This window comes from Eschrichtius robustus, chromosome 9, assembly GCF_028021215.1.
Source record: "Eschrichtius robustus isolate mEscRob2 chromosome 9, mEscRob2.pri, whole genome shotgun sequence".
NCBI classification, from domain to species: Eukaryota; Metazoa; Chordata; class Mammalia; order Artiodactyla; family Eschrichtiidae; genus Eschrichtius; species Eschrichtius robustus.
Genome location: NC_090832.1, coordinates 68301356 through 68326246, shown reverse-complemented (window position 1 = coordinate 68326246; position 24891 = coordinate 68301356). Strand labels below are relative to the sequence as shown.

General features: G+C 40.3%; 1 protein-coding gene across 2 annotated transcripts in view; it reads right to left on the bottom strand.

The window, feature by feature from the left end:
- Positions 1-24891, bottom strand: part of MDN1 (midasin AAA ATPase 1) — a 156733-nt gene that overhangs the window by 110909 nt on the left and 20933 nt on the right. For both annotated transcript variants that reach the window (XM_068551457.1, XM_068551458.1), the window contains exons 6-15: positions 21684-21926; positions 21311-21442; positions 18036-18139; positions 16058-16172; positions 12290-12483; positions 11257-11338; positions 8027-8122; positions 6210-6322; positions 4081-4229; positions 3084-3144 (exon numbers count right to left, since the gene is read on the bottom strand). In XM_068551457.1, coding sequence (XP_068407558.1) covers positions 3084-3144; positions 4081-4229; positions 6210-6322; positions 8027-8122; positions 11257-11338; positions 12290-12483; positions 16058-16172; positions 18036-18139; positions 21311-21442; positions 21684-21926 — 1289 coding nt within the window. The remainder of the gene's footprint in view (positions 1-3083; positions 3145-4080; positions 4230-6209; positions 6323-8026; positions 8123-11256; positions 11339-12289; positions 12484-16057; positions 16173-18035; positions 18140-21310; positions 21443-21683; positions 21927-24891) is intronic.

Below are 24891 nucleotides of genomic sequence, written 5' to 3'. Positions count from 1 at the left end.
AGAGTTACCTGTGACAACTATTACCACTAGTAATTGGCTCAGTGAATTGAATTCATGAAAGAAATGGCTTTATATTTCAAATTAGACTGAGCTCCTTAAGAAAAAATTTTGTTCATTTAAAGCTGAAAGCATAGTGGCTGGAACGGTTAAGTCGTCATATGTTTCAAGTGATGAATAAATGAACAAACATACATACACCTTTCCGAAAGGAAAAATAAATAAATAGAAATAAACTGTAACACATATACTCAATGGAAACTAACCTGCTACAGGGAGAACTGATGAAATCAAACTACGAACCATTACAGACCAGGGTTTCCATGATGTCTTTTGCAGAGAAAATATGCCTCAGGAGCAACCTAAAGGCCAAGAGGGGAGGGAGGTCTAGAACACCTGGCCCTCATGGAGAGTCACTCAGGGTCTACCTGTTACATACATGATACATGGAGACCACATACAAGAGTTCACTAGAAAATGGATAGAACAAAAGAAAATGACTCTCCAAAATTATCATACATGAAAGAACATGAAGTGTAAAAGAGACACAAAACAGTGCATGCTGAGTAACTGAAAAGGCAAACGGTTCACTTCATTTGGGGTCAGGATTCTGAGTTTGAAAGCATGCACTTCTGCCCTGCAATCTCCTGTGCAGTTTCCTTTATGGATGTTTCCATGGGTGGCTTAGAGGAGGACACAGGTTAGCCGTTTTATTTCTATTTCTATGAGATCTTTAATTTTTCTCCCATTTTTTCTTTCCTTCACTGTTAACTTCTCCAAGGATACCTCCCCTTCTCTATTTATCTGTTTCTCCCTCAGAGGCTACCCCTCCCAATCCCATTCCCTAGAGCCAGTGATGTGAACCTGTGTTCTGTGTTTTGCCATTTAATGGCAGACTTTCCTTTTCTGGAATGATTTTTACCTGCTTCATCTAAGTCCTCTGTATCTTCTACTCTTTTCTACAGTCTCATAAGCTCTCTCTACCCCAACTCTGTCAGAATTTGGTTTACTTCTCTACTCACAGGTAATCTGAAGGTCTATGTGCTATCAGAAACCTACTTTAAATAGAATGACAAAATTGAGTTAAAAGTTAAATGAGGGAAAAAGATATACCACACTAACACTAATCAAAAATTAAGGGGGTACGTATGCAAACAAAGATCAGAAGGCAATTTGCAGTAATGCAATTTAAGAGCCTAATGGCCTTGAAGGCTTTATTTTTATAACATATATTTATCCTTAATTATAATTTTTTAAAAAACCAATCTAAAGGAATTTTTGCAAACCAGACTAATTAGGACTATAAATTTCTTATATTTTAAGCATAGTATTTGATAAATGCAAAATATGTTTAATGTAAGTTACAAAACACAGAACTAGTTTCACAGTTAGATGAAACTAACCACACATTCCCAAAATAGAAATATTAGCCCTTCTTTATCCCACCTCCCTACCTGCTCCTTTGTTTTCTACTCCCTTGCCTTTATTATTTTTTCCTTTTTTTCTTTTTCCCTTGTCTTTTAAAAATTATTTTTGGTCTTCCAATTGAATACACAAGGGTTCTTAAGCAAAGGAGTCATTCATACATCGATAATATATATTAAAAGATGTGATTTACACACCACTTGCCAATAATACAAAAGAACAGAAAACAAGGCATACTTCCAACTATACAAAAATTGAAACGTATGTAAGTTTTCTTTTGATAACTGATGCTAACCTACTAACAAGGACAAATGGATATATATTTTTTTCACCAAGTTGGCACCAAAATAAAATTCCAGTTAACAAATTCTGATTTCAACCTTTTTGTATTAGTAATTGCATCAAGGCACAATGTGTACTCACTACATTTAAAACTACTTGCAACGGCTGACATAACACTACAAATTCTTAGAAGAGACAGATCCAGTGCGTGTTCAATTAGTACAAGATTAATGCCATTTGTGTTAGGAATACTTAACAGTAGGATATTACTAAAGACACAGATAGATACAGAATAGAGAGAAATACACAGTAGTATAGACATGCCTAGTTAAGTAACAAATTCCATATATTATTAAGAACACATTGCAAGTACCACAATGAGGGAATGGGGAGATTAAGTGTCAATTAACTGAACAGAGGTAAAACGAAAACAAGGTAGAAAGACCACTGGGGAAAAATAAAGTCAAAGTAGAATTAGAGTAAGAGAGGTAAGCCTCAGCTAACGGATTCGAAGACAGAATATAAATTTAAAATACATAATTAGTGGCATGTGTAGAGCAGAAGTAATAGGTCGGGACAGTAAGAAAATGAGAAGCACCAAAGGAAGCAGGATTCCAAAGTAGCACTCCATCCAGAGCAGGAAGGGATATGAGACAAGGAAAGAGTGATAGTAAAAATAATGCCACAGCATAATGTGGTCCTCAAAAAAGAGGAAATAAAGAGCTTTCTTGCAGATATCACAAAGAGCAAAAAGGACAATAAATTCTATTATCTTATGCCTTTAAGAGTTTGTGTAAGCAACTGCTTAGAGTTAATGGGACAGACCCTACTAGGGTTCAACATAAGGTATGCCAATAGCAGCCATCGCTTTTACAGCCTTCAGCACAGACTAAAATTGTTCATGAAACTAACATATTCAAAACCACAAATAAGGAAGAAGGGTATTTTACTGACCACAGTGGAGTGCCATGAGCCAAGTCCCATTTAACAAAGTGGAGGCTACTTAATGTTTCATAGATAATCAAACTGCAGGAGAGCCTAGCTTGAAGGCAGTGTGAGTCTAGAACACAGGCTTCAGATAAATGACTGCACACACAAACATTACTTGATTACATACTTACCTTTTTGTTTTCCTCCCCCTCCCAGCAGGATCCTTGAGAGCAAGAACCTCAAGTGTTCTTCAAAATGAAAAGAAACATCTACACACTCAAGAGCTCCTTAATAAATTCTAATAAATAATACCCTGCTGGGGTGGGCGTAGGGGGGCAATTCTCTGAACATTTTTCCAAGGCTAGTTTTGAGCTTTACAGAAAAGAAGTATTTCTTACCTCAAACAGTGAACACAAAATAACAAGAAAAAGATTTAAAATCGCACTTACCCTCCCAGCAAATCTGCAGTGTCGCTTTGCTGATTCATATTGACAACTCTCAAACGGTGGCCTTTAATAAAGAAAGGGCAAAAGGGTTATTCTGAAAATGTAAAGACTGACAACATCCAGTGTGATCCTTAAGGATGTGTGGACAAGGGCACAGGGCAAATCTTTAAATGTGCATTTCCTCTGACCCCCTCATTTTACTTTCAGGAATCTTGACTATTCAAAATTTTCACCTAACTCAGAGAGATATGTAAAAGAAGATTCACTGCTCCAGCATCAGGTAACTGAAAACAACAAAAAACCCTTCAGTAAGTCAATGTCTGCCTATGAATTAGAACTAAATAAATATCCAGTGTGAAATATTTGTCTATGAATTAGAACTAAATAAATATCCAGTGTGATATATTATTTAGCCATCAGAATAGGAATGAGGCAGTTCTGTTTTTAAAGATGTCCAATTTGCTTATTAACTAAACGTAATACATAGAGAATGATCCCGTTTGTTTCAAAACAAAACCAAATCTGTATGTATTTGAAGACCACAGATTAGAACTGAAAAAAGTTAATACCAATCTGTTAACAGTGGTTATTTCCAGGGGGAAAGAATACATTATTTCCAAGGTAAAAATTTCCAGTGCTTATCTCCAGGGCAAGTGGAGTGGTGGCACTTCTTAAATTCCAATATTCTTTGGACTTTTTATTTTTTAAAAAGGCAGTCAGGGGACTTCCCTGATGATCCAGTGGCTAAGAATCCGCACTTCCAATGCAGGGGGCCCGGGTTCGATCCCTGGTCAGGGAACTAGATCCCACATGCTGCAACTAAGAGTTTGCATGCCACAACTACAGATCCCACATGCCACAACTAAAAAGATCCCACATGCTGCAACTAAGACCTGGCACAGCCAAATAAGTAAATAAATATTTTTAAAAAATAATAAAAAGGCAGTCAGTGTCAAATGTTTGTTGTCTGGGGGCAGAGTGCTTCCCCTCTAGGAGTTACCTGTAATATGAGCCAAGTACTGGACGGTGGAGGTTTTGCCGGTCCCGGTCTCTCCCACCAGCAACACAGGCTCCCCTTTGCTAACACACACCGCGAGCTGTTCAATAAGAACAGAGGATGGCCTCGTAGCAGCAAAGGTGAGCTTCTCCCTGGGGAGGGGAAAGTATATAAGCAGTTGGAGGAACAGGCTGCAAGCTTCTCTTTGTGTTATTTTGAGGAATCAGATTTCCCAGATTCAACAAACAAGAAGAAGGAGACAACTCAGAGTGACGGTCTTCATGTTACAACACAGTGGTCCCCAACCCCTGGGCCACGAACCGGTACCTATCCGTGGCCTGTTAGGAACCGGGCCACACAGCAGGAGGTGAATGGTGAGCGAGCAAAGCTTCATTTGTATTTACAGCTGCTCCCCATCGCTCACATTACCTCCTGGGCTCCGCTTCCTGTCAAGTCAGCAGCAGCATTAGATTCTCATAGGAGTGTGGTGAACCCTACTGTAAACTGCATGCAACGTATCTAGGCTGCACGCTCTTTATGAGAATCTAATGCCCGATGATCTGAGGTGGAGCTGAGGCGGTGATGCTAGCGCTGGGGAGCGGCTGCAAATACAGATCATCGTTAGCAGAGAGGTTTGACTGCACAGAGACCATAATAAATCGACTGCGTGCAGACTCATATCAAAACCCTATCAGTGAGTGGCAAGTGACAATTAAACTGCACCTTACGGACTAGACTGGACATAAGCAACACACTTCGGGTATCACTGTCTCCCATCACCCCCAGATGGGACCATCTAGTTGCAGGAAAACAAGGTCAGGGTTCCCACTGATTCTGCATTATGGTGAGTTGTATTAATTATTTCATTATAAATTACAATGTAATAATAATAGAAATAAAGTACACAATAAATGTAATGTGCTTGAATCATCCCGAAACTACCCCCCGCCAACCCCATTCGTGGAAAAAGTGTCTTCCCCGAAACCAGTCCCTGGTGCCAAAAAGGTTGGGGACCGCTGCTATAACAGATGTCCTTACAACATATGAATTGCAGAATTCATTCATTCTGCATACGTGCAGCATTTACATAACTGCTACTTCACTAGGCTCTGGAAATTCAAAACACCAACAAGATAAAACATCTGTACTACCTATGTCATCTTGCGCAAACTACTTAACCTCTCTTAGCCTCGGTTTCCTAACTTGTAAAATCTGGATAACAATAGTTACTAGCTGTAGTGGGTTGAATTATGTTCCCCCAAAATTCATGTCTACTGAGAACCTGTGAATGTGACTTTATTTGGAAAAAAGCTCTTTACAGGTATAATAAGATTAAAATCGTATCATACTGGATTTAAGGGTTAGTCTTAAATCCAATGGCTGGTGTCCTTATAAAGAAAGAGAAATTTAGAGGCACAAAGAAATACACACAGGGAAGAAGACCATATGACAATGGCATCAGAGATTGGATTGATGGAGCTACAAGGCAAGGAACACCAAAGATTGCTGGGAGCCAGCAGAAGCCAGGAAGAGGCAAGAGTCTTCAGAGGTAGTGTGGCCCCGCCAACACCTTGGTTTCAGCCTTCCAGCCTTCAGAACTGAGAATAAATGCCTGCTGTTTTAGGCCATCAAGTTTATGGTAATTTGTTAGGAGAGCCCTAAGGACACTAACACACACATTAATTCATAGGCTTACTATAACCACTACATGAGAAAACATGCAAAAAGGCACTCAGCACAACGTTAGGCATATAGCAAATATTTAATAAATAACTTTAATAAATCTCAGAAACGTATACAATTCCAGCCCTCAAGGGATTAATAGACTAATGTTAGGACCAAGCCTGACCTCTAGGTGATGCTTACTTCACTAAATACACTACAATGAGTAAAATCAAAGATACACCTTTGCTAGTCCCAAGTCTCTAATGACCCTCATCACCTCCTCCACCTATTAACATCTAGCTTCACAGAACACATTTTGGGAAATCACTGCTCCTTACTGTCTAGTACACTGGAGAGATCACAGTTCTGACATGTTTTACTCAAAGATAAGGGGCTGGACCACACGTTCCTTCTATCAATTTCCCAACGACCCCACAGTGCTCAGATCAGTTTGGAACCCTGTTTACCTCTGTATGTGGACAGCCTCACGTTGTTTCCGTAGAAGCCGCACTCGACCCACTTGCACATCTAGCTCGTTGATTGCAATTTCTGGTTTATAAAGTTGACAGAAGAATTCAGCCTATGGGAGGGGAAAGATTTTACCTGAGTAAAATTCTGCATGCTCTTCAAATACTTCTCATCCGTGAGGCGGCTTACTGTGCTCCTCTAACATGCCCTCTACTAAGAGGCATTTTTGGGCTTCCAAGATAGGTAAGTTAGCTTTTAATTATATTTTTTAAAATTCTCCAAGTTTCTAATATGTTTTTAAAAACACTGATCATGAATGTTTCCCTGTAATAGTACTTTTTATTCATTCAAATGAGCCTCTATCTACCTATATGAAGTGAACACAGTGAACAGAAAGTTTTACTCCTAAAAGATATGAAAAAAACCAAAGTAATTTTTCTTCCTCTATGCTTTCCTCTGCTTTAAATTTCTAACATAATGCAGGAAACAGTCACTTGAATAAACCATGATACATCTGACGACAGCCAAAGCAGAAAGAGAAGCTGTGACAGAGGCTCAGGACACGTACCCATCAGCCTTATCCCCATCACTAACCCAAAGAACCCAGATTTCGCTCAGGGTTTGGGGCAGGAGTAAAAGGGGCAAATTGCCCACGGAAGGTAAACCCCTCTTCAACCAAAGGGGCTGAATATTGATCAACCTAAGCCAGTCATGGTAGTCTCATTTCTCTTGTCTACTATAATTAACATACTTATTACTTCAGCTCCTTTTAGTAGGTGCTCTGTTACCTGCAGCCAAAACCATCCCGATAGTTTCATACACCTAAGGAACACCTCTAACCATCTCGGTTCCTGACTAAGGCTTTTTTGAGTCATCATTCATTTGGGAACGCCAAATATCTGCCTCAAGATGAACCCCAGACATTTCTCCAGCTACCAACACCATTGCCGAAAGGCTCTCTCCTCCAGAAGTACATATTTTGATATAAAACAGGAAAGGCAAATATTAACAGTATCAGCAGTGAACCTAAGTAGTGGGTATACAGGTGTTCACTAATACTTTTCAACTTTTTTGATGTTTGAAGATATTAACCATAAAAAGTTGGAAAGGGACTTCCCTGGTGGCATAGTGGTTAAGAATCTGCCTCCCAATGCAGGGGACACGGGTTCGAGCCCTGGTCCAGGAAGATCCCACATGCCGCGGAGCAACTAAGCCCGTGTGCCACAACTACTGAGCCCATGCGCCACAACTACTGAGCCTGTGCTCTAGAGCCCGTGGGCCACAACTACTGAAGCCCGTGCGCCACAACTACTGAAGCCCGCACACCCTAGAGCCCGTGCTCCACAGCAAGAAAAGCCACCGCAATGAGAAGCCCACGCACCGCAACGAAGAGTAGCCCCCTTTCGCCGCAACTAGAAAGGCTGCACGCAGCAACGAAGACCCAAGGCAGCCAAAAATAAATAAGTAAAAAAAAAAAACAAAGTTGGAAAAAATCTAATTGTGCACAGAACTACAGACAAAGGTGTTACTACGACATGGTTCCAGTCCTGAGTCCACAACCTACAGAATAACATGCTCCTTAAGCACTGGAGAAAAAGGCGCGCGTGTGAAAAAGGATGCAAGGCAGCTCACAGGGAGAACTACTTATCCAGGAGACAGTGAGCTTTATGCCCATGAGAGGCAGCAATGAAACTACCAACTCTGACAGAGGAGGCTGTTATTTGCAAAAGCTGTTCCAGGTAAGGACCAGAGATCAGCAATTAAGCTAAATATCCCAGCTTCCTTTCAAGAGGGAAGTAAAAACAGCATTACATACCTTTTTCTTGGAAATGTTCAATTTGCTTCCAATGACTTCTGCCATTTTCAGTTTGCTTGTCTGCTTAGAAAGCATTGCTGTGAAACAGTCCAGAGCCTATTAAAATAACCAAGGTAAATGCCAACTGATTTTTAAAATAATACATTAATAACAGAGCATCACTATCCAGGCCACAAAAGGGAGGAACGTAAAATCCAGCAGAACTTTTCTGCAAGTAAGACTAAGGAGAATACAAATAAAGTACCAACCCTAGACTCAAAGAACCTTACCATAACAGAGACAGGACACCAAAAAATGTGAAGGCTTTACTATCAAAATACCGGTTAATTAGGAAAACACACACAAACGCCTCAGTTTGCAAATCCAAAATTCAGGTAATAATAGCAATTAGCATTAATCCTTGGGTATATGGTTCTGTGGGGGGAAACGACTTCCAGACAGTGGAAGTAACATCAAAAGATTACTTTCTAGATGCAAAGGGAGACTCCTGGTGTGCAATAAAGGGATTACACTGTCATTACCCTAACCCAGTACTTAATCTTAGCAACTACTGATAGGCCAACAAGATACATGTCTTCTGCTACAATGAAATATAAAGTATGTATCACCACCAAATGGATTCTACCCCCCCAAAAGCTGAATTTGCATACATCAAGCATTTTGTTAAACTTCTATTTACAAGAAAGACAGATAAAATGACAAGGGAAAGGACACGAGTATGGCAAAACAAAGAATATATCTGGTTCTACTGCCACCAAGTGTAATATATCAATAAGCTTCATGTAAGCATTTAAAAAAGAATGTATCTAGTTTTGTCCCTAATTCCTTACACAGAGCTTCAAAAATTCTTGGAATTACCAGGAGTAAGGAGTGTCTTTTGTTATTTACTAGAGCCCTTATGGACCTTACCAGGTTTATTATGCTAAGCAAGGTAACTCTTGATGGGCCCTTAGATAATTTAAGAGAGGAACTGGCCAGGCCAGAAAGACCAAGGGTTGAAACTTCCAGCTCCATCTCCAACCTCTGGAGGAGGGGAGGGGATGGAGACCGAGTTCAATCGAATAGCCAATGTCAGAATAATACCCCAATAAACACTGGACATCCAAAGCTTAGAGAGCTTCTGGTTGGTGACAAAGTGATGTACCAGGAAGGTGGCACACCCTGACTCCACAGGAGTGCCTGTGCTCAGACTCCTGAAACCTTGCCCTATGTGTCTCTTCCATTTGACTTCTTGAGTTATATTTTTTATAATAAAACTGTGACCTGGGGCTTCCCTGGTGGCGCAGTGGTTGAGAATCTGCCTGCCAATGTAGGGGACACGGGTTCGAGTCCTGGTCTGGGAAGATCCCACATGCCGCGGAGCAACTAGGCCCGTGAGCCACAATTACTGAGCCTGCGCATCTGGAGCCTGTGTTCCGCAACAAGAGAGGCCGCGATAGTGAGAGGCCCGCGCACCGCGATGAAGAGTGGCCCCCACTTGCCGCAACTAGAGAAAGCCCTCGCACAGAAATGAAGACCCAACACAGCCAAAAAAAAAAAACAAAAACAGAAAGCAAAAAACTGTGACCTGTATGGTGAGTACAGAGCTTCCAATGAGTTCTGTGAGGTGATTACTGTACCTGAGGAGGTTGTGGGAACCCCTGAATTTACAGCTGATAGGTCCTAAGTGTGGGTGGGCGTCTGAGACTTGCGGCTAGAGTCTAAAGTGGGGCAGCCTTGAGGAGGACTGAGCCGTTGAACCTGTGGGGTCTACACTAACTCCAGGTAGTCAGTATCAAAACTGAACTGAATTGCAGGACGCCAGTTGGTGTCAAAGCAGTGAAGAAGCAACCAGATAAAGCCAGAAGGTGAAACATTCTGTAAAACAACTGGCCTGATCTCTTCAAGGGTATGTGTGGGGTGGTGGGGAAGGTTCTGATACAGTAAAAAAAGTTCTTAATCCCATTCGCATAGAAAAGGATGTGGAAGGAGATACATCCGGGTATTAACAGTACTGGGGGGGCTTCCCTGGTGGCGCAGTGGTTGAGAATCCACCTGCCAATGCAGGGGACACGTGATCGATTCCTGGTCCGGGAAGATCCCACATGCCGTGAAGCAATTAACCCCGCACGCCACGACTACTGAGCCTGCGTTCCAGAGCCCGCGAGCCACAACTCCTGAAGCCCGGGCGCCTACAGCCCGTGCTCTGCAACAAGAGAAGCCACCGCAATGAGAAGCCCACGCACCGCAACGAAGAGCAGCCCCTGTTCACCACAACTAGAGAAAGCCCGTGCACAGCAACAAAGACCCAATGCAGCCAAAAATAAATAAATAAAATAAATTTTTAGAAATAAAATAAAATAAAGAAAAGTACAAAACAAGGTTACCTGTAAGAAATATGAGAAATGTAGGAGAATGGAAAGGAAATTTCAATGGAGAGAAGAGGATTAAAGGACTGGCACACAGCACTTCAGAGTTCAGCCGGCTTAAGTGTGTGCTCCAAATGTGGGTTCTTTCTACTCAAAGTAAGTTAACCAAACACAGAGAGAAACTGCTAACCAAAATGGGTCACTATTGAGAGAATAGTCCTAGCTGACAGAAACCAGAACACTTTATAGTCAAAATGGGTTAATGTTTTAACAGCCCAGAGATCTTCAGGCAGCATCACTTTATTCTTAAGCAGGCGGGAATAAATCTCTCTCTGTTCTACTGAATGTGGCAGAGCTACAATTCAATAGGGCTTCCCTCCCACGCAACACATTTTGTCCCCACGTCCAGCACACAAGGATGTACTTTACAAACCTGACATAAATTTCTCTGGACTAAAGTTAAAAAGGCCCTACTGAGGCTAGTGGTGGGATAAGACAAATATAAATCTATCAAATAGACTAAGAAATTACATATAGAAATAAATACTAAAGATCTTAGAAACACTTTACATTTTATAACAGTATTATCACCTGGGAGACTTTCTTTTCATTTAAGCTTCAATTTCAGTACTGTATCTGTTTTACTCTAATTCATACTATACTTATTTGAAATTAGTAGTAACCTGTTTCAAAAACCACAAAACATTTATTATGCCCAATTAGTTTTAAGGCAACATTAGTTCAGTTTTAACTAGCTAAGGATAATAAACGGTACCTACACAAAAGAAGAACTTTTTGATAGCAGTCAAGACACAGAAAATAACAGTGGAAATCAACAGCCTTAAAGAGCACAGAGAAACAAGCAGGAAGACTGTATCTTACCTCTTGAAAAATATTTAATGATGCTGATGAAGACAGACTGTCAAAGCTGTGGGCAATCCTATTACACCAATTCAGTAGATCCCTTTAAAAAAAAGGGGGGCAGGGGGCAAGAAATAAAAGACCATAGGCCAAAGACATCAAAGGCATCAGAGCTTACTTAGGTCTGGGAACACCTGACAACAAAGACTCTCCTTTTTTTCTGGCAACTGAAGATAAACAGTGTCAGGAAAAAGAATGAGTGGTCCCAGTCCCTATCCTACCAGGAAGTGACCTAGAACTCACTTCTCCCCATCCATGCCAGACAAGGTAGCAGGAGACGGGGAGCAATTAACTCTCAGAGCAAACTGAGGGGAGTTGCCCACACCTAATTCTCATTTCTCAAAGGGCAAGTCAACCACTGCGAACGAAGCGCAAAGGCATGGAACTCACTATACAGAGCAAAACCCAAGAGTCTTTTATTTAAGACCCCAAGTGTCACAAAAGGACATCCAGTGAAAGAGCTATGTCAGTAACTATTCCCAACTTTGGCTTTTAAAGTTATTTGCTAAACTTCCAGTTATAAGTAAGTCCTAGGGATATAACGTACAACATGATAAGTACAATTAACGCTGCTGTATGTTATATATGAAAAGTTGTTAAGAGTTCTCATCACAAGAAAAAAAAATTTTTTTTTTACTGTTTCTTTAATTTTGTACCTATGAGATGATGGACGCTCACTGAACTTACTGCAGTGATCATTTCATGACGTATGTAATCATTATGCTATATGCCACAAACTTATACAGTGCTCTGTGTCAATTACATCTCAACAAAACTGGAAGAAAAAAGTTATTTGTTAAAGTTAACATAATGTTACCTTCATGAGCCTTCCCATTCAGTAACTATAGATCTCAAAAAGGGACTGAACACTATGAAGCAGCCCAAACGTCTCATTTCAAAACCTCACTTCTTGTAACCATTCAGTTCTAGCTGCTAAGAACTTCTGAGGGAAGCAGTTTTTAAAATACCAACTCAAAAGTGTTTAGCCCAGTACCTGAGAGACAATTCTCTCCCTTCAAGGCTTAGTCTTTTGTGTTCCCATCTGGCTTCTGAAACTTCCTCGGGTGCCTGTTCCCCTCCAACGGAACTATCACTCAGAGGGTGATGTTTCTCTCCAGTAAGCTGGATGTAAATGTCAAGCAGGTGATCGGTTGCTACCGATAAGCTGGGGTATCTATTTTGCAGAACCTGACAGAGGGAGAAAAAAAAGGAAAGAAAATTTAGCAGCAGACAGAGTGATTTTTAAAAGCACACATAAACTGCTGCTGACACTAGTCAACCAAAAATGAATTTTTCTAAGAAATCTGTCATCCTTACCAAGTATAACAACTTCCACCCTCACCCATACCTCCAATCCCTCAAAGACCATGACTTTTTCCTGCCCAGAACTCAGTTATCTGGCAATCTCACCACCTATCACACAGCTTAGGGTGTAGAAGCTAGATGGGAAAGGGGTCTCAAGCAACATAGGCATCCAAGTCCCAGGCACTTACTCGTTGAAGGATCCTTCAAGTAATATGTACTCTAATTTTTTAAACACAATTCTAGTACAGTCATTAAGTCATTTCTCAGACAAAAGCAAATAAGAAGCAGTTAATGGGAAAAGGAAAGTTTTTTAAAGCAAATCACAGTAAAAGGAGCTAGTGTTAAGTCCTGATAAAAAGTAGTTTTTATCAGACAACAGAATTTAACGAGAAAAAGATCTAGTCCAATTCACTTTGATAACTATTAAGAATTTTGTGCAGTATAATACTTGGTGCCCATAATATTGGTTCAACGCTTTTATGATATGGATTTGCTAAGTCAAGTCTACTTGAGAAGGAAGAAAAATACCATGTATATATTAGAAATATTACACCCTAATACATTTAAATTGAGAAGTATACCACGATTCCAATTTATATATGAAATATTAACATATTTTGTATATATTAAAGTTGTAAGGTCCACTAAGATCTTTTACCGGTGTCATCAAGTGGTAGATCTCATAGATTTTTATTTCTTCATACTTTTTTTTTTTTAAACTGGAGGATTTGACAACAAATATTATTGAAAACATATTTCAGATGTATTGAAAATTAAGGACAGAAAAAGAGACTAATAAAATCAACAAATTCAATTTAATAGATACACATGTGGATCTTTCAAATACAGAATATACATTTTTTTGTGTACGGAGGGAACATTTTCAAAATTGCCCATATATTTGTGGACCCTGGCTACCATAAACAAAATATAGACTTATTTCCATCACCCCTAAAACAAAAAGTTCCCTTTTGTCATCACTCCCTTCCTCCACATCCCCGTCCCTGGAATCCTGCACCTGATTCAGATCTCTACAGTTTTGCTTTCAAATCTGTCATATACACGGAATCATACGGGATGTAGTGTGTAGTTCGGTTTCTCTTAGCAAAACGTTTTTGAAATTCGTCCAGACATTACTGTATGTATCAGTAGTTCATTCTATTTTATTGCTGAGTAGTAATTCCATCATATGAGCATGTATTTTTATGACCAAGGTGAAAAAAAAAGCTGTTTTTACTTGAAAAAAATTTGTTAGGTTTAACACTTTAGTAAGGGCTCAGTTATTTGGAAAAAAAGTTCTGAATAGAGATTTATATGTACCAACCAATTAGTCCTTTTCTACCTTAGTCAAAAAACATCTTTTGTTATTAACATGAATGTCAAAATTTAAACACAGTATCACATAATAAACTAATCTAACATGATATGGTTATCAATTTGATATGTATTTTGGAGATTCATTCCTTTAATAAGCATTTATTAAGTACCTACTTTGTAGCAGGCACTATTCCAGGGACAGAGAAACAAAACAAAATAAGGAATGGAACCCGTCCTCGAGAAACTCCCCCTAATATAAGAAGCAGATATGAAAGCAAAAGCAAGCTTGCAGCCCAAAGGACAGCATGGTCGGCCCTGCTTGGGAGACCCGGGAAGGTTTCACAGAGCAGGAGGCACCTGGTAGAGGTCGCTGGTGACTGTGAGAGGGGACTGCCGGCAGAGAAAGCAGGCCATCTCTGGTGCCAGCACGTGAGGCATCAGGGCACAGTCAAGGTGTATGGGGGAGACAAGGTGTGAGAAACTGCTAGGGGTAAGTTCCCGGCACTTACTAGGTATGAGACTAGCATTATGTAAAGAGCTTGTTTTTCGAAGTGTAATTTGATATTTCAGCAAGAAGTCAAAGCCAGTCTTTCTAAGCATAAGACGGCTGCGGTTGGCAGCAACAGAAATGCAGTTCCTTGTGTTCCCTGTGAGGTCGGCATAGGAGATTATTTTATTTCCTAAGTAATACACACAAGGTTTTTAGCTACCAGTCATTTATTTAGGAGAGTGTTATTAGGATTAGTAAGCCCAGAAGCTTAAAAATAACCGGTGAGCTTCTCAAAGTCAGCTACCTAAATATGACCTAGGTCACCGAAGCGAGGAGGTGCGTGCTCCTGTGGCACTTCCAGTGAGCAGAGTGACCCACTGCTGATCAAGGCAGGGGTGGTGGAAGGAGGAGTTCTGGCCTATCCTCCAAGCACAGAAGACAGTAAGAACAGAGTGGCTGTCAAATATTCTCCTCATTCTCTCAATCCCCAATAAATTACACCTAAATGTGAACTTCAGTCCTCTCCTTTAAGGAAAAGACTCACAATTTAAGTCTGAAAACAAAACATTTAAAGGTCTGCAACAGCAAAAGAAAGAGGAGCATTACGACAGAGCAATACAACAAACGTTTACAAAACGCCAGGCACGGAGTGGATGCTGGGGACACCAGAGCTGAGTTAAGTTACTGGAGGAGCTTATAGTTGAGGGCGGCAAGAGGGGAAAAGAAAGACATACAGGACACACAAATACACAACTGGGAACTAGAGTGAGATGAGAAACTCACAAGTGTAAAACAGGCTGTAGAGTTATAAAATCACACCATCAAGGCAAGGCTTCTTAGAGATTATACTATCAAGGTTTACCCAGTAATCAGTAAACTCTGAAAACCCCTCTGCTAGTAAATACCTAAATGCTAGATAAAATATTTGAAAAGGTTGTCTGGTGCCACTTATTTATCTAAAAACTTATACCAAGAAAGAGGAAAGCATCCCTGCCATAACTGAATGATCACTGACAATGCTTTATTTGCTGCTCTCCAAGATGAAACGTTGGAAGTCGGGACGCTTCCCAAGTGAGGAGGTAGATCCAAGGGGAGACAGGAGGTTGACAGGGTAAAGTGAGGCACACCTCTTAGTGATCACGGAGAACCAGAGATACTACAAAGTAAATCGATGTATAAAACCTTTAAAATAAGTCATCTCAATTTTCATTAATACCCAGATCAAAATGTACATGAAGTTGTTAAGTGTGAAAGATGTTAGTTACAAAACAACTTAGTATAAAAAAGATCCTCTGGGGAGGACAACTGGAGAAACTTAAACATGGTCTGAGAATTAAGTGCTACTGACGAATTACTATTCATTTTATTGGGTATAATAATCATTGCGGTTATATATGGAAATGCCCTTAGAGATGCATGAAAGTATTTAAGGGTGAAATGCTATGAGGTTTGCTTTCAAATATATTAGCAAATAAAAACTACTAGATGAAATTAATACAGTAAAATGTCAGCATATTAACTGTTAAATTTAGAGTGACGAGTATTTTGGTGACTCATTGGGCTATTTCCTCTGTTTACATGTTAAGTCTGACACTTTTAATAATGAAGAGTAAGAAAGAAAAGCATTGATACTTTCAAATAACGTCATACCTCATTCAGTTCTGTCTTATCCATGTTATCCAGGTAAATTTTGGTCCAGTATTTGTCTAGCAGAGTAGCATGACTATTTAGCGGTCGATACCAATTTCCTCCACAGCTCAAGAGTCTGTATTTCAGAATGAAAAACAGAGTCACACAAAATTCCCAATTTTAATCTTGAATTATGCCCCTGGTTATCCCTTGCTAGACGTTATCTCACATCTGAGTAAAACTCACAGTTCCTTCTGGTGCCAGACAGCACTATGTTGGGCTTATAGGGAGGATGACAGTGAAAGGCTGCCACCAAGCCAGGTGTGACTATTTTCCTAGGGGGAGTAATAGGGCTTTAACCAAGTTATTTTCACATCACTGTAAATGATCCTATTAGGCGTTTTGAACTCAACAACATGTTTCTTTTCCTTAAGACATAACTTCAGGAAAAAGAAAACCTAATCCAAGACCGATAGCACTAAAAATAAGTTCACTGCTTATTACCAAAAGTGACAGTACCTAAAATTATTTAAAATGCCCAGAAGAGAAGGAATATTCATTAAACACATACTCTGGGCAAGCCATGGGCTTACACCTAAGCCATGTAATTTAATCTTCACAACAACTGCCCTGAGGGGATGATGCCCTTCTTTTCTTCTAACTGTAAGGAAGAACTGTAAGCAAGAGAAGGAGAGTAATGTCCCTCGCTCACTCAACTATGACTACAATGGCAAAGCCAAGAACTGAACTCAAGTTTGTGTGGCATACTTCTATGATGTCCCAGGACCTTCTGGGAAATGTATCTAGCAGGAAAGAACTTCACCATCGCTGTCAATAAAATCAGGGTCTATTAAAACTAACAGGGCCTAGCAAGGTCTTCCTTAGAACTGTTAGCTCTGCATTCCATCTGGAAGTGAATGTTCACAGAGGTACAGTAAACAGTAATATAATCACTAAATACAATGTGGCATTATTTTCACTCTTGGGCATTTTAAGACCAAAGAGAAGCTGTACAGTTATAGACAAGTAGTAGGAAATAAACCACTGCCTTCACATTATTTTAAAAAGTAGATAGGGACATATACTAAGTTTGCTTAGGTTTTATTCCTTTGTTGATGCTTATATTCAATTAATTTTTTTAAATGCCTTAAGTCTACATGGCTTCATCATCACCACCATCACGGCTGGGCACTTACTATGTGACAGGTCTTTAGTCACTTCACCTAACCTTCATAACTTACACCAAGTTGTAAAGCAGGTGTTATTGGCCCCATCACAATCAGTCAAGCAAGGTACACACAGGTACAAAGTGCCAGTGTCAGGACTCAGACCCAGGGCTATCTGAAAACAGTCTCATCTCTGATTATGTTTGAAAGCATGAAAACAAGACAAAGTTTTTTAAGACTGGTTACTTATTTTTAAGTGGGGGAAAAAAGAACCACTTTTACTTTCTAAATTAATTATCTCCGTTAAAAATAGTCAGGAAGGGGCTTCCCTGGTGGCGCAGTGGTTGAGAATCTGCCTGCCAATGCAGGGGACACGGGTTCGATCCCTGGTCCAGGAAGATCCCACATGCCGTGGAGCAACTAAGCCCGTGTGTCACAACTACTGAACCTGCGCTCTAGAGCCCACAAGCCACAACTATTGAGCCTGCGAGCTGCACCTACTGAAGCCCGTGTGCCTAGAGCCCATGCTCCACAACAAGAGAAGCCACCACAGTAAGAAGCTGTGCACTGCAACAAAGAGTAGCCCCCGCTCACTCCAACTAGAGAAAGCCTGCGTGCAGGAATGAATACCCAACACAGCCAAAAATAAATTAAATTAATTAATTAAAAAAAAGAAGTCAGGAATAAGAATGTTGAATCTGTCATCACTGCTAACTAACCTTGCTTAAAATGGGCCCAGAGAACTCTATTCCAAGACTTTTGTACTCAGCACTCTAGCATGTGGACTTAGGAAGAGGCTCCACCGTGGGAACAGAAGGGTTAATGGGACATACCTCCTGGTTGCAAAGAACTGAAATCCAGGAGCCACTTTCAGACAGTCACCTTGGCCAGGAATCAAGAGCTCTCCATTCTCCAAGAGAGGGATCAGCACGGAAACCTAAATCACAAAACCCCAGTGATAAAGCTATTAAGACAGAAGTAACAAACAAGAAAGCAAAAAAACCCTCTCGCCAAATGATGAACACGTCCTTAAAGGAAACCCTACTTCTCACAGCATGAACTGGGGTCAAATGCCAGGCGGGAATACTGGAGCCACCTACACTCCAGCAGAGCAACTTATTCATTCAGCATTCACTGAGTGCCTACTCTGGACCAGAATCAAGCAAGACAGGAGAAATCCAGACATGACTGAGGCTTTACAGCCTAGAGTCTGACGGGAGACAGCCACGCAAACTACCATACAGCATGATCGGTGTGACCCCCAAGGGGTGTACAAAACGATACGTGAAGACAGAGGGTGGCTGTAGATCAGTGTGGAGTAGTTTAGAAGCAGGGCAGTGAAGCCATTCTAGAGGTAATGACATTCACTGAGTCTGAAAGTATGAAGAGGAATCAGCCTGGTTTGTTGGGAGAGCAATGGCACATTTACTCTAGGCAAAAATATTCAAATGGATAAAAATGCATATGCCTAAGAGCATGGCATGAGCGGACTCTTATGGTTAGGGCAGAACGTGCATATGAAGTAGTGGAAAAATACTAGGCTTAGAGATAAATGATAAAAGGCCTTCTGTGCTGAGCTAAGGAGTCTGAATTTTTTTCATGAAGTTGTTGAGAGGATTTTAGTCTGGAGAAAAACCTATTTTTTATTTTAGAAAATGAGCTGTGCAACAATATGGAAGATAAACTGAAAGAGAGCCAGCCTGGAGGGAAAGAAGAGAAAAAGGACACCATTCAGGTAACAAAGGTAAGATGGCAGGATAGATTAGATAGACAGACAGATAGATAAAAAGAAGAAGGCCTGTGCTAAGGCAGTGGGCTAGGAGGGAACAGAATGAGAGATAAGGAAAAAGTACTAAGCAATATCAGACTAAGTGAATGGGGGACTAGAGGAAGGAGACACATCAAAGTCCTGGCTTGGTAACTGTGTGGCAGGAAAGGCTGTTGCAGGAAAAAGCAGATAAGGTTCATTCTGAACATCCTGAACCTGTACCTGCTAAGGAACATCCAAGTAGAGATTTTTCAAGAAAAGTATGGACTAGACATATGGGTCTAGGGGATGTGAGTTTATAGAAGTTTGAGGAAAAAAACAAAACAAAACAGTAAGAAGAACAAAGAGCCAAGGAAGAAGGTTCTAAAATATCAAGGTAATTTTATTAAGCATCCTTATTTCATACATGGCTAGGAGATGAAAGGAAAAATATTATAGGGGCAACTCCAAGATAACTCTGAAACTTGAAACAAAAGACAACCATCCTGAATGAGATCTATAAAAGCTACCTTAAAATAGTAATTAGTTAGCAATTAGCTGAGAAGTTCTGGAAATAACAAAATAATAATCAAGGGTCCAGGGCTTCCCTGGTGGCGCAGTGGTTGAGAATCTGCCTGCCAATGCAGGGGACACGGGTTCGAGCCCTGGTCTGGGAAGATCCCACATGCCGCGGAGCAACTAGGCCCGTGAGCCACAATTACTGAGCCTGCGCGTCTGGAGCCTGTGTTCCGCAACAAGAGAGGCCGCGATAGTGAGAGGCCCGGGCACCGCAATTAAGAGTGGCCCCCCGCTCGCCGCAACTAGAGAAAGCCCTCGCACAGAAACGAAGACCCAACACAGCCAAAAATAAGTAAATAAAAATAAATTTAAAAAGTGAGGTTTTTTTGAAAAAAAAAAAAAAAAAATCAAGGGTCCAGGTATGTTTTAAAATAAACACAACTTCACTATAATGATGATGAAGTTTAAATCAACTGAACAGCATACCCTCTGGAACCAAATGTATTGATAGTAACAGAAGGGGAATGGTCTACACAAAATGGAACTCAAAGTACAAGAATTTTCTGATGTTTACCAGACATTGCCCAAGGAAGATCAAGACAGAAACTAACAGTTTGGTCTTGAAATCTGGACCTGGTCATCAAAGAATGTACTTGGCTATGGCAAAGGGAAAGATCCCTAGGCTTCATCATGACCTGAATGGAATATCCCTTATGTTCATCTACCTTCTTTGGCTCAAATTCTATGATTCATAACCCTAATGACTTCCCAGGTACCCTGATGTCTGAAAAAACTTCCCAGGAAAGAGAGCTATAGAAAGCGCTAAGACTCAACAAATACTTTTAAGTTGGCCTTGCAGTTTATAATTCAGTTTTATTTTTAAGTCTCATTGGTAGTAGTCATCCTTGGCTCTGGGCTTCTTAAGAAATCTGAGTTTCCAGCCCTATAAAACTGAGCATTAAAATCTTAGAAAATGGTGGTCAAACTAAGCCAATAACCCCATTACATCTTTACCTCACTAGACTCTAAAATATGTGTGTGTCATAAGACACACACATATTTACAGCCCCTCCTTCCCCATACATTCCCCTAAACCTAAAGACCTTTCCCACCTCTCCTTCCCCCTCCCCCCTCTCTGTCTCCTCTCTCTCTCCAATCCAAGAGGGGAGAGTCCATATACAGGTAGCTTTAGGGTTCATGGTAAAAGAAAATTAAAACCAATCTCAGGAAAATCTACCCAAAGGAAGATTTTTTTCATTCTGCAATACATTTTTTTGGTCATAGTTTACAGAATACAGAATAAACATGGACTGCCTCCATAGCTAAATTTTATACACATATAAAAGTGATCTTTTTGAAGTCAAAAATATACATCCAGTTTATTTTCCTTAATGGAACAAAGACAAGCAGGCTCTTATTATATCATCTCTTCTTTCATCTGTCCTCAGCCCACTGCTCTACAAATGCCATAGCTAGGGAGCTGGGTCTCAAAGTTCTCAATGTATATGCAGCATGGCTTAAGATGTTTCCCACCAAGCCTATTCTTGGAAAGTCTGTGAAATTGGTCATATTTTCAACTAAAGGAGGAAAAAAAACTACTGTGAAATTGATCACATATTCAACTATTAAAGGAAACAGTACAAGCAGAATTTTAATAATTTTCTATCAAACAAGAGATCAGCCCAGTAATCCAAGAACTCAAACCAGATTAGGTAGGTAACCAACATACCATCTCTAATGAAATACCTATGTTGTTTAAATAATCCCCCAGAATCACTATTAACACAATTCTCATTCTCTTCAAAGACAAGAAATTAGCGAGTTACTAGGGAGGTGACATACCACGTCCAAGGGGGCATAGTCAATATCCTCCAGAAGGATCCAGTGTCCATTTGTGGCCGCCTGTGTCAGGGTGCCAGGCTGCCACACAAACTCTCCTGGGACATCTGTGCAGCGATACATTCCCAACAGCATCTGCAAAAAGAAGACAAAGTAATTACTGAAGCCACACACCTGAGGAGCCAATGCTACATCCTGCGATTAGTTCCATTAAACTTCCACAGGGTTATAACAGGTACCTGAGGTTTTACAGCGTGGTCCCTTCAGTTATGAGGAAGACCAATAACTATTCTCATATTCTCTTAGCAAAAACAATATTTTAATGCAAATATTCACAAGTATGCTCACCAACCAAAATCTGCCACTTCTTACTTACCTTACTGTCGGTCTGATCTCCAAGCTGGACTTTGAGAAGCTGAGGGGGCTTCCTTCTACCTGTCATTGCAGCTAAATGTTCAACTAAGGAAGTTTTCCCACATCCAATTGGTCCTTCCAACAGCACAGCATTCTGAGAAGCCACTGCCATAGCCAGGGTCTGAAGATTTTTGCAGACTGACTCAACCAGCACGTAAGACCTAAAGGCCAGCTCCTGTTCCCGAGAAGAACTCCTACTACTGGCCTACGGAGGCAAGTGAAAAATAAAAGGCATATCAAGAAGAGTCTTTCCACCAAAGGGCACAGGTTAATTTCTACAACAGTGCTTCCACCGGCTTTTACATAAACCTCTGCGAATAAATTGGTAGTACAGGACCTATAATAACAACAAGTATGCTATCCAAAGTAAGGATCTGACTTTTTCACTTTCCTTTCTCCCCCCTACTCCAACTCTGGGGAGAAGGGTGGGAACTCACTAACAAATTTAAGAAAAAGTCTCCCAAACTTTAAGAAGCCACAAAAGTTGACACACGGGATGGGAGCAAACCTCATCTCTCATGACTGGATTTTTGTTTTTCTTTATCTTACCATATTCTAGGATTTCACGTCTAAGATCAAGAATGTACAATACACTTATGAGACCATCAGGGGAGTAAGGACACTAAAAGGATACACTATAAAACTGTTCAATTTTTTCCAGGTGTAATAAAGAGTTCTGGGAATTTTTTTTTAAGTCCTTTTTTTCTTTTTTTAAAAAATTTTATTGAAGTATAGTTGATTTACAATGTTGTGTTAATTTCTGCTATACAGCAAAGTGATTCAGCTATACATATATTCTTTTTCATTATGGTTAATCACAGGATACTGAATATAGTTCCCTTATATTATATATACATCCTATATATAATAGTTTGCATAAAGTCCTTTCCTTTTATACACACACACACACATATGTACACACACACTAAACTACAAGCATACCTCAAAGATTTTGCAGGTTGAATTCCAAACCACAGCAATGAACCAAATACCATAATGAAGCAAGTCACACAAAATTTTCGGTTTCCCAGTGCACATACAAGTTATGTTTACACTACACTGTGGTCTATTAAGTGTACAATATAGCTTTATGTCTTAGAGACAATGTACATACCTTAATTTAAAAATACTTTATTAGGGCTTCCCTGGTGGCGCAGTGGTTGAGAATCTGCCTGCCAATGCAGGGGACACGGGTTCGAGCCCTGGTCTGGGAAGATCCCACATGCCGCGGAGCAACTAGGCCCGTGAGCCACAACTACTGAGCCTGCGCGTCTGGAGCCTGTGCTCCGCAACAAGAGAGGCCGCGACAGTGAGAGGCCCGCGCACCGCGATGAAGAGTGGCCCCCGCTTGCCACAACTAGAGAAAGCCTTCACACAGAAACGAAGACCCAACACAGCCAAAATAAAAAAAAAAAAAACAAAAAAACTTTATTGCTAAAAATGCTAACCATCATCTGAGACTTCACCAAGTTGTAATCTCTGCAATAGTAACATCAAAGACCACCAGTCACAGATCACCATAACAAATATAAATAATGAAGCAGTTTTAAATATTTCAAGAATTACCAAAATGTGACACAGAGACACAAAGTGAGCAAATGCTGTTGGAAAAATGACACCAACAGACTTGCTCAAGGCAGGGTTGCCACAAACCTTGTTAAAAAAAAAAAAAATGCAATATCTGAGAAGCACAATAAAACAAGGTATGCCTATATATAGGTAAGAAATCATGTGGTATCTGGGAGTTGCTTCAAAATAATACGGTGTGAGGACAGTGTTCAGAAATATAAATGCAACATAACTGATCATGAATTTATAATTACTGAAGCTGAATGATGGGTACATGTGGGTTCATCACACTATTGTTTCTACTTTGGAATACATTTAACATTTTCCATAACAAAAAGTAAAATAATAATAATAATAATAATGCACCCAATATGTTTAATGGGTAGTTTCAATTTTGCACGATGAAAAAGTTCTGGAGTTTGCTAACAATGTGAATATACTTAACACCACTGAAGAGCACACTTAAAAATGGTAAAGATGGTAAATGTTACATTCATTTTACCACAATTTAAACAAATTTTAATAACAATGGACCTAATATGACACAGAAAAAAGGACCTCTTGGAAAAGTGCAATGATTATTAACTTTCAAGGAATGGTAAATTCTCAAACATAGCTTGTCCCCTAAAGATATGTGAGGACAAAATGAGATTCAGGGCTGGAAGTTCTCGAACTTTTTGCAGAGCTGTTACTCTTAGCAACTGGCAGGCAGGCTGGGCTGTAGCTCCATTCTGCACTTCTGTCCCAGTGCTCTGCCACTGCCGCCCAGTATATCAAGCCTACCCCAACCAGAATCCTTCCCTATGTTAAAGTTCTAATGCTCCAAACCTAATCTATGTTAGGAGAGTGGTTAAAGAGGGGTGGGGAGGTCTTCCTGACCAGAGGGAAACACAAGGCGCTTTGGAAATGCTGGCGTCTCAGTGCTGATGACAGAGATATTTAGCTTATGAATAACCATGCAGCTGTACGCTTAAGACATGCACTTTTTTATATCTATATTATACTTACCTTTTTAATTTTGTACTTCCCAGATACAAACTGATAGTTCAAGGAATGACTCAGGACTTGTTCCAGGAAGAAAACTGGGTGGATCTGACCATCAGACAAAGTGACAATTGACTAAAGACTGCTGGGGAAAAACAGACTGGTTCCCAATGTTCCCAGATTATGGAACCAGACTCTGATTTACAAGACTTTCCAAAGTGTAGTCTGGAGGCACACTCTTGGAAAGGTCATTTGCTATGGCAGGGGAAGAGTTCACTACAGATGCTAGCCTCTCACACAACAGGCAAAGAGAATATTCTGACAGAAAGAGGCTGGGGAGTTATACCTGGGCCTAGCTCCATCTCTGCCAAAGGACAGCCCACGGGTCCTGGGCAAGTCATTCTGCCTTAGTTTTACATAAATATGGTATCACAACGTGGGCCACCCAACTTCAAACAGCTGTTGTAGCAAGTAAATGCGGTCATACATGGAAGAGCTTTGCTAAAGTTAAAAGCTTTTGCATAGGCATCATTACAATTTCTGACTTCACACTAAATAGGGACAAAGTGACTATCAAAGAGGAGGGTCCTGGGTGAACTTCTCTTACTCTCTCCTTG